Below are 9,887 nucleotides of genomic sequence, written 5' to 3' on the forward strand. Positions count from 1 at the left end.
CAAGGCCAGAAATGGTCAAAGGTAGCAAAGGACCATCTGTATAAACTGGGAGGCAAGCAGAGGATCAAGCTGCCTCTGTCCTGTCTGGGAAGTCTTGGGGTAGCAGGGAGCACAACCCCCCAATTTTTCTCTCCAAAGAGAGAACCCACCTCCAAATTAGAGAACTATTTCCCAAAGATGGCCTATCAAAAAACAGATCAACAAAAGCAAGGAAAAAGCAAGCTGTGGTTCCCCCTGCTGGCTGTAGTAGATGTGACAGGCAAGCCCGCACACCTCTTTCCCCTCCCTCCCCTTTTGCATTCCTCCATTGGGTCAAGTGCTTAACCCCATTGAAACAGGGTAAGGACAAACAACACATCTCAGGAAACAAGTTTTATTTCCAAACCTCTAGGAAGGCATTACAAATAATGGAGATAGAAATCCAAATCAAATCCTGAAATAAGGCGGACCTGCAGGATGGCCAGAAGGACCCAGCCAGTCAGGGTGGGAAGTCAGGTAGATGCTGTCTAGACAGGGACCTTGCCCTGGAGCCTGAGTCTCCATAGTAGTGTGATACTCTGGGAAAGGGGAGCTGGGAACCAGAAATCCTCGACCCACCAGTCCCACCGTTGCCCTGGGTGACTGGGAGGGACAGAAGCTGCAGCACTTGAGGGCAAGAATGTCGCTGAGTTTGACCTTGACATTTACTGCCTGCTCGGATCCCCAAAAGTCCATAAATAAGTTACCCTGCATATCTCAGGGGCTGACCTGGGGGACCAAGCAAAGTAGCCACAGCCTCTAAAAGGAGAGGCAGGGCAGCCCGGCACGGGGAAGCGCTAAAGGAGGACACAGTCGGACTCTGGCTTCGGCCTCCGCCGGCGCTCTCCAGCTGGGCGTCCAGGTGGTGCTCCTCTCGCCTGTGTGGGATTTAGCAAGTGGTCATCCATTTGAACGAGTTTGAATGAGCACAAGGACAGAGTCTAGATGGAAGCGGGGTTAGGACTGGGAGGGGCAGCGGGGAGAGAGAGATAGGAAAGGACCTGGACAAGAGAAGGGCCCCCAGGGAAATCTTGAAGAGAAAACTGCAGGAATAACAATAACCAGTGTCTGGGCCAGGAGGAGCAGGGGTGCAGCATCCGGCAGGTAGAGCAGTGAGGAGCAGCAAGCGCTAAGGGCTCACCTGGGGCGATGGGGCCCTTGCTGGCACAGGCTGGACCCCTTGTTGCTGTTGGTACTCCTCTTGCTGAAGTTGCTGGGCCAGCTCCAAGTCGCTAAGCCCCAATGCGCCTTGAGGCTGCTGCTGCTGCAGGGACAGAGCGATGAGGTAGTCCTACACAGAGGGAAAGAAAGCACAGGGTCATGAGGTGGGCTGTGACCTGGGAGATATTCCGGCTAGGTTTAGTTTCCAAACCAATTTTTCCTCATCCTTCAACTTCTCCGGTTCTCCTTCCTCCAGAGCAGCACACACAGCCAAGTGTATTTCGGTGGTGACAGAGAATACACACCAAGCATGGAGATGGTCCCAAGGTAACAGAGCAAAGGGGCACAGGTGTCCGATGTTACTATCTCTAGATGAGAACAGTGCATGCAGCTGGCCAATGCCAGAAAGGTCCCTAAAGTGGACGTACTCTACACCCTTCCCAAAAGTCACACACACACCTGGTCGACCTGCCGCTGCTTTTCTGGGGAGCCACTCCCACCTTCTGCTCCAGGCCCCTTGCCCAGGGAGTGACTTAGGTGAAAGTCAGAGTCACAGAAGCAGCTGTCCCCATCCACATTGTGCAGGCTCTCCCATACCACTTGCTCCTCCTGCAGAAAGCCCTGGTCAGTGACCAGTAAATACAGGTGACTCTGCAAGGAAGACGACAGCGCTAATGAGCAGGATAGGCGACAGGGAGGCAGTTTGCTGCCCAGAATCACCTGAGATGCACAGAGACCATTTGACCCAATTGGTGTACCAGCAGGAATGTGTCAGTGTCGGAGCTCGTGGCTCTGGGAATGCGGGTGGCTGAGGGGGGCGGGAGGGGACGTCTGAGCGTATGGTCGCTGGGTGGGAGTATGGCAGTCACTGTGGCCAAGCACGGAGTCCTCAGAGCTGGGGTCCCACATGAGATCATGCTTCTACTCCACTTCCCGTTGTTCTCCAGGCTTGCCCGGTGCTCATGAGGATAAATCTATTGAGAACCAAAGGCCCCTCCCTCTCCTCTCAATTCCTAGATGGCTTACATAATTTCTAACTTGGGAAGACCATAGCATTGTTCAAAAATTCCATTCTGCCCTGGCTGGTGTGGCTCAGGGGACTGAGCACCGGCCTGCTAACCGAAAGGTCACAGGTTCGATTCCCAGTCAGGGCACACGTGTGGGCTGCAGGCCAGGTCCCCAGTTGGGGGCGTGCAGGAGGCCACCAATCGATGTATCTCTCACACATCAATGTTTCTCTGCCTCTCTTTTTCTCTCCCTTCCTCTAAAAATAAATAAAATCTTTAGGGAAAAAAAAATCCCTTCCCAGGAGAGGATTATACTTTCTTGTCCCACTGATAGCAGGCTTTTTCCCTTAGAGCTTGCTCTGGCCAATGAGATGTTAGCAGAAATGACACGTGTCATTTCAGGCAGAAGCACTAAACCTGAGTACACAGCGTCCCTCTTACATTCCAGATAAAGGCTGTTTTGTTGGCCTGAGACCCAGAGTGAAGACAATGGGAGGCAGAGCTACAGCCTGCAGCGGACGCGCAGCATGAGTGAGACGTAAACCTACCCTGTGGCTTTAGGGATTTTAGGGCTCATTTGTTACCAGAGCCCAATCTACCCTGTCCCGACTGCAACACTGACCTGGAAGAAAAAGGGATGAGAAAATAAACAGCACTCCAACCCTCCCCCACCTCCACTGCCTCGTCACCTTGTGCTTAGTCATAGTGCTAAAGTGGTTGTTTCGGAAAAAGACGCTAAGTTCACCCTCCTTGGCAGCTGCGGTGAGCTCACACAGTCCGTGGTAGGTCAGCTGGGCTGCAGTGGTCTCCAGGAACTGTTCTGCAATCAGACCTGCCAAAGGGCACAAAGCGGGGTGGGGCCTGGGCTTAAATCCAAAGGCCACAGAAAGAAGGATCATCCAGAGAATCCCTGCCCAAAGGTCTGGGGGTGATCCCACCTTGTGAAACTGGTCCGCTGAAGCCTGGCTCTATTCATTCATTCAACAAATAGTTACTAAGCTGCCACCTTGTGCCAGGCGCTGCACTAAGAGTACACATCAGTTAACTGACGCTGTTCCCCAAACCCCCTCTCATGGCATTTACGTTCTCATGGGATGTGGTGGGGGGAGACAGACAATGAACAATAAATTTAAGTAGCTACCATTCTATCGACATAAGATCCACGGGAGAGAAGGGTGGGACCTCACCTTCTGTTACGAGGTTGGGGTCGCTGGAGTGCTTGCAGGTGATGATCTTCTCTACCAGCTGATTGTAACTCAGCTTCCCAACTGCATGCACAGCGTCAGGACTCTGCACGGGCAGTGGGGCGGGTGGCACAAAAAAAACTCGGATCTTTTTAGGAAGGAAATGATGACCCAAGCTCACAAGTACTGCAACCCTACCACCAAAGGTTCCTGAAACTTTTGATGTCTAAAGAACTACAAATGATTTACTTGTATTTGAATGTTACCAAAAAATTTTTTTCTTAATTCAAGGAATTCTCCATTGGATCCTGCTTCTATACCTGATTCCTCTCCCAAGCCAACCTAACCCCTACCTTCCTAACCCCCATCTCCCTAAGCCATACCCCACATAATTATGCTTCTCTGTCAGCTTGAACTGGGTTAAGAGTCTCATTTGGGCCCTGTCGCCCTCACCTGTGGATCAACAAGCCAGCCATGGTACAGAGGTATCCCCAGTAGGTCAAAGATACTGCACTCAGGTGTATACTCAAAATCTGAGACACCTGTGAATCGCACATTGACATCTAGGCCTGTGGCCAGTTTAGGCAGCACTGTCATTGCATCGTCCACATTCTGGAGGCAGAAGAGAAAACGATGGGTGTGTTAAGTCAACACATTGTATATCTTAAACATACGTGATGTTATATGTCAATTATATCTCAAAGAAGGTGGGGGAAGAAAATGATGGTCTAGCCTGCCCTCCCCCCATTCCACTTCCACCCCCAGAAGTAAAAAATTACTCTGGTTGCTTTTCATCCCTCGTTCCCTTCTACGCCATTCCATTCCTACCCCTGCCTCAACCCTTCTTCATCTTATACAATGAACATATTTTCTAGGACAGAGATTTACCCTCCTCTTCCTCCTGAAGAAAGGAATCATGGTTTTAAAAACCCTCTTTTATAAAAAAAGATTTTATTTATTTATTTTAGAGAGAGGGAGAGGGAGGGAGAAAGAGAGAAAGAGAAACATCAAGTGGTTGCCTCTAGCACGTCCCCAACCAAGTACCTGGGTACCTGGCCCACAACTCAGGCTGGTACCCTGACTGGGAATTGAACCAACAACCTTTCAGTTTGCAAGATGACGCCCAACCTACTGAGCTACACTAGACAGGGCACCAAGGAACCCTCTTGAGAAGCAGCAGAATGATGTCTCTTAATAGCTTAGCTGTCCCTTTACAAGCCTGTAAACCTCTTTGTCTGCAGACCATTTGCTTACCTGCTGAAAATTAAGCTGAAGTCCTTCTGATTTCTCCTGGGGCTTGATGGACAGGAGGCAGTCTCCTGTAAGACAGGATTCTTTATCAGCCTACCCCCAAGTTATCCCCAAAGCTGCTTCCTCTTCTCCTGGAGGACGGATGGGGTGATGAACCACAGCTTTTCAGAGCTGGAAAGGGCCTTAGAGTCTAACCCTGACCTTTCATTTCTCAGAGGAAGAAATAGGCTCACAAAGATGAAGGGCCCACCCAAGGTCACATGTGAAAGGTAAGTACAGAATTGGGGTTACAACCCAGGACTCCTGACACCATGACTTTTGCTTTTCACGGCCCAGCCTTACAGAGATGCCCCCGAGACCTTCACCCTGACACACCAGAGCCCCTAATGGGAAGTCCCTCAATATTTCCACCTGAGCGGAGAGCGCCTCTAATTGTGTGTGATTCCTCTTCGAGGCCCAGTCACTCACCGAGATGGGCCATGAGCTCATCTGATGTGATCACTTCCTTCTGAGGGGGCAGCTTCACCTGGAGGCAGAGAGGTGATCAAACGGTCGGCCATGAGTGTGCCTCCCTGCCCAGAGCACAGAGGGAGAAACCCGTAGAAAGGCAGAAGCGGGGTGTGGTGCAAAGAGGCTTGCAAGGCGAGCAGGGGAGTGAATGTGAAATGCCCGGAGGCCTTGATTTGCTAGAAAGAAGATACAGGAGCAGGACAGAATGATTTTTGTTTTTATGAGCATATTGTCTCATTGGTTCAAGCTGAAGAGATAGGGAGAGTAATCTGGAAAGTTTTGACTGTTTTGGGAAAATCAGGATGACCAAGGAGGTGGGTCAGGGGAGAGTCCTCTCCCCGACACTTTCTCTGAGCCCAGCCGAACTCCCTCTTACCTTCCACTGGAGAAAGAGGATGTTCATGATGGCGAGGAGAGGACAAGGGCCGTTAGAGCTCTGGGTGATGATGGGTGTTCTTGCTCCCTTCCAGGGGATCCACTTCACACAGTAGAAATCCAGCTCGGGCTGTCGGGCCCTGGGGGACTGGGGAAGCTCCTGGGGCCCGGAGTGGGCCCCCACTGTCTCTGCTTCAGGTGGTGTCTGGTGGGATGGCCCCAGCTGGTTTGAACTAGCGTCAGGTGGAGGGGACTCACGTTTATCCTGGCCCTGCTCTGGCAGCGACCCTTGATCTTCTGGCTCCTGTTCTCTAGCTGCCCCATCAGCCTCTCTAGCCACCTCAACAGCTTCTCCGGCCACCCCATCAGCTTCTCTGGCCGCCCCAACAGCTTCTCTGGTTGCTCCATCAGCTTCTCTGGCCGCCCCATCAGCTTCTCTGGTTGCTCCATCAGCTTCTCTGGCCGCCCCAACAGCTTCTCTGGCCGCCCCATCAGCTTCTCTGGCCGCCCCAACAGATTCTCTGGCCGCCCCATCAGCTTCTCTGGCTGCCCCATCAGCCTCTCCAGCATCCTTGTCCTGGTGGTGCTCTTCTAGCGCTGATATCACATTGTGGTTTTCAGGGCTGACTGATTCTGCAGTCCTGGTCTTGACAGAGATTGGGTTCTCAGGTTGATGGTGTTCCATGGTCAGAAGAGGTCAACTGGGGGGGCACCAAAGGACTTTATAGTCCTCAGGGAGTTGCCTAGTCTAGGCTTGAACTGCAAAAAAGAGACCATCCAATAAGAAGGAAATCATTGGGCTGGAAAGTAAATAGGCCCAGAAAAGTCTTAGAAAAGGAATGTGGTGTGGAAGGCTGGATACTGTCCGCACCCACTCCTGGCTGGGGAGATTAGTGTCTCTGTCAGCTTGGGTAAACAGAAGAGCAGCCCCAAGCTGTGCCCTTTCACCTTTAACTTGCTGTGACCAGATGGGGCCAAGGAGTGTACTGGGCTTTCAGGTTTGACAGGGACGATTCCAGTGGGATTGAAGACATCGGGTGGAGTCAGCTTCCCTGAAACAGATAAGGACAAGGAATGCAGAAAAGACAGAGAAAGGGAGAATGAAAGGAGAAAGACAACAGGGAAAGAGATGGAGAAAGAAATGTTAAAATTATGCTAATGGCTATTAACATGGCGTTCTTCAGCTCGCTTTGTAATAGGTATCACGTTGATAGCCCCCCCTTTGGCCCAGACGGAGGTAATTCCTCCAGCCCTACACCAAGCCCCACCCCTTGGCTGTTCGTGGATCCTGCTGCGCACACAGGCTGCTTGTGTCCTTAGGGCTGCCTTTCTCTGCCTCATGCAGGGGCGGAGAGGTGAACAGTCACACCATGCTTGGTGGGAAGAGTGGAAAGGTGGAGGGTCTGCACCATGCCCCTAAAGATGAAACACCATTGAGAAAGAAGTCCTCCTCAAAGGATTTCATTGAGCTTTACACAATCTCAAACCACAACAAAAAGGTCTTGGGAGGGGCTTCCTGTAGGCCAGAGAGGGGAAATGTAGGCTCTAGGGGCTGGAATCAGAGATTGTGCTAATAAATAACTTCAGGTTAGGAACACAAAAAGCACTGCCCCCTGCAAATTTTTCCAGTAAGCTTCTCTGGACAGCTGGAGTTGAGACGCCAACTTCTGCTCTGTTCCTCTTTGCTCCCAAACCCACCTTAATTCACAGATACTCTCTTCCACTAGGTAAATGGAATATAAAAATGCTGATTATTGATTTACATAAAAAATCCTCTACATTCATTTATGTGTGCGTATGTTCTTTCTGTCTATTCCCATCTAGGTCATTTTATTTTTTTTTAATATTTTATTTATTTATTTTTCGAGAGAGGGGAAGGGAAGGAGAAAGAGTGGGAGAGAAACATCAATGTATGGTTGCCTCTCATGCATCCCCTGCTGGGAACTGGCCTGCAACCCAGGCCTGTGCCCTGACTGGGAATCGAACCTCGATACTCTGGTTCGAAGGCCCGCACTCAATCCACTGAGCTATGCCAGCCAGGGCCCCAACTAGGTCATTTTAGACGTGAACACTGGACCTGTTTAACCTGCCCTTCGCTGGCACTAAACATCAAGTTCAGCAGGGATAAACATTCAAATAATGCTGTGGATAGTAAACCATAAAAAACCACAAACCCTGCCCTTTGGAAAACATCTGCCATCTGGAAAACATATTCCCCTCACCCCTGACATGGTAAGAAAAGGTAAGGAATTAAACTTGTCAGAAATCGTGTCTTTTCTCTGGCTTCTTCCTCATTTGAGACCACGCTTCCTGTAATCCTGGAGGAATTCAGGGCAAGGGTAAGGCCTGGGAGATGAAGCTGAGGAACATAAAAGTTAATGCAATAAGCCTAGTCACTCAAATTGATCATCCTCCTGATACAAACGTAATTTATGCTAAACACATCTCATTTGCATTTTGTTAATTTAGAATCAGAGTAGCAGAAATTGCTTACAGGCCTGATACTGTTTTTCTCTCTTTCCTTCTTTCTTTGCCTCCCAAATGACACTTAGGATGAGCCTGGGAAAGTTTAAACAGCTTGGAGAAAAGCAGGGCTCATTTCTTATCTTCTCTGTACAATGTCAGAAGTGATCAATAATGAAGTGGGGGCTGTGCAGCTGCTTGTCTAGGGGGATGAGCCAAATTAAACCAGGAGCTGGACACGGGAGGGAGCTGGGTCTTAGGAAAACTAGGGAAAGCTAAGTGGCCTAAGTCTTAAGAGGAGGGACAGGAAACAGAATGGAGGGTTTCCACCTATAAGGTGCACACCTGGTGGGGTGGGGCACGGGGTGTTTCAGAGCAGCAAAGGATGAGGGGAGGGAGCTCAGACAAGTCAGGACTCCATTCTTTTCCCCAGTTCAAGTCCTACACATTGTCTCCAGCAGGAATTATCTCTGGTTAAGTGTGAGGGAGTTAAAATAGCCCTGGCTCCTCCCTGGCAGTGGCTTTGAGTAGCCAAAAGTTGGAAGAAGCCTATAAAAAGGGTAGCTAGCTTCGATAACCCCCCACCCCCCACTGCCAAGGAACTTTCCTCCCTGCAAGTCCCTTACTGTCCCACTCCATTCTCCTTGTCAGTCTGACCCAGATCTTCAAGCAACTAATGGTTTAAATTGTTCCCTTGGAATAAGTCAACCAGCACTACAGTGTCTGCTTGTAATGGGGCGGGGGAGGGTTCGTTAAAAGCAGAAAGTGAAGGGACCAAGCAGCACCCTCTTTACACAGTCCCCTGCTTCGCTGCTCCCAGGCCAGACCTGTGGAGACCAGAGGTGGAAGGACAGTCAGTGTCACCTCCCCAGAGATGGAGAGGAAAAAGCGAACAGGGGTAGGAGAGGAGGTGAAGGAAATGGGTAAAACAAAGTTTTTTTTTTTTTTTACCTTAAAGAAGGTTGTTCCAGGACTCAGGAAGGTTCCGCTCGGCAATTGGATGGGGCGGTGGGTACAAGGAGGGGCGCGCCACAGTCCCAGCTGCCTTCCAGCTGTCAACGCCAGAGCTTTTACAGGTTTACCAGCGTCGGTCCTGGCCAGGTCCTGGCCACTTCCGGACTCATGTCCAGGATCCAGGGCAACGGAGGAGGGCGAGGGCAGGCAGGGGCGAAGCCCAGGTGCTCCCGGCTTGCTCAGAGCCTGTCTTCAGGATTCTTGAGTCCCCGAGTCTAGGGCGTGCGCTCCAGGCCCTGACTCCAAACTGGTTTTCGAAGGGAGTTTAAGGTAATTCTTTTCCCTTCTTTCTTTCTCCCTCTCTTTTCCTCCCTTCAGGACAAAGAAAAATTAGTCAAGGACAGCCTCCCTGGAGGAGGAGGGGCGTGCCCAGCACTGGAGGATTTCTATCAAGGCTTTCTGACCTGGTCAGCAGCTTGGTGATCAGCAGTGGAGGAGAGAGAAACACGGAGAGAAAAACAACAGACCCTTTCTCTTCGCTCTGCCTGTCGCTGGAAGGGCCGGAGCGCTTGTGCCTCTCTGGTGAGAATAGGGAAGAGCAAGTGCCCTTGCTGGGTGGGGAGGAGCCGCGCTGGACAGCAGCAGCGCGTTGAATTTGGGCTTTCTCCCTGGGTAAGGCAGTCCTTTGCTCTGGATCCACAGAAGCAGGGCCAAAGAGCAAGAGATTTGCATGTTCAATCACTTAAAGTTAAAAAAAAAATTCTGCTTCTTTCCAAGTCCTCACTCTTTTTTTTTTTTTTTTGTCTAGAAACGAAACTGGTTGGGCTATGCCCCTGGTAGTGCAGAAGAAGGTGTGGAAGAAAGCCCAGACTCTGGGAAGAAGAATGCAGCAGAGAGAGAAGTAGCTGAGCAAGCAGGAGATCCAATACCCCTGGGCTCTAATCCTTGTTCCCACCACAGGCCT

At 50.7% G+C, this 9,887-nt stretch overlaps 1 protein-coding gene across 2 annotated transcripts; it reads right to left on the minus strand.

Annotated features, from left to right (window-relative positions):
- Nucleotides 1-357: 357 nt before the first annotated feature.
- Nucleotides 358-9,587, minus strand: MINDY1 (MINDY lysine 48 deubiquitinase 1). 2 transcript variants are annotated; one of them, XM_037125957.2, is made up of 11 exons: nt 9,388-9,587; nt 8,921-9,295; nt 5,508-6,558; nt 5,090-5,147; nt 4,625-4,689; nt 3,824-3,982; nt 3,374-3,476; nt 2,876-3,018; nt 1,639-1,830; nt 1,160-1,309; nt 358-896 (listed from the first exon to the last, which is right to left on the minus strand). In XM_037125957.2, the coding sequence occupies exons 3-11, from the start codon at nt 6,189-6,191 to the stop codon at nt 816-818; spliced, it is 1,635 nt and encodes a 544-aa protein (XP_036981852.2). In that variant the 5' UTR covers nt 6,192-6,558; nt 8,921-9,295; nt 9,388-9,587; the 3' UTR covers nt 358-815. The 2 variants fall into 2 exon arrangements, with proteins under 2 accessions (XP_036981852.2, XP_036981861.2); XM_037125966.2 differs by having other exon boundaries at nt 5,508-6,265; nt 6,455-6,558; nt 8,921-9,587.
- Between the last annotated feature and the right edge of the window lie 300 nt (nt 9,588-9,887).

Source organism: Artibeus jamaicensis, unplaced genomic scaffold (genome assembly GCF_021234435.1).
Source record: "Artibeus jamaicensis isolate MK-2021 breed Jamaican fruit bat unplaced genomic scaffold, CSHL_Jam_final contig_1715, whole genome shotgun sequence".
NCBI lineage: Eukaryota > Metazoa > Chordata > Mammalia > Chiroptera > Phyllostomidae > Artibeus > Artibeus jamaicensis.

Bases quoted from the DNA above. Each gene is read 5' to 3' on its own strand.
- MINDY1 (XM_037125957.2), bottom strand. From the start codon at position 6,191: ATGGAACACCATCAACCTGAGAACCCAATCTCTGTCAAGACCAGGACT. The intron at 3,983-4,624 runs GTAAGCAAATGG...TTCTGCCTCCAG, and splicing joins TTCAGCTTAATTTTCAGCAG to AATGTGGACGATGCAATGAC. The intron at 1,831-2,875 runs GTGACGAGGCAG...TCTTCCTTGCAG, and splicing joins GCACTATGACTAAGCACAAG to AGTCACCTGTATTTACTGGT.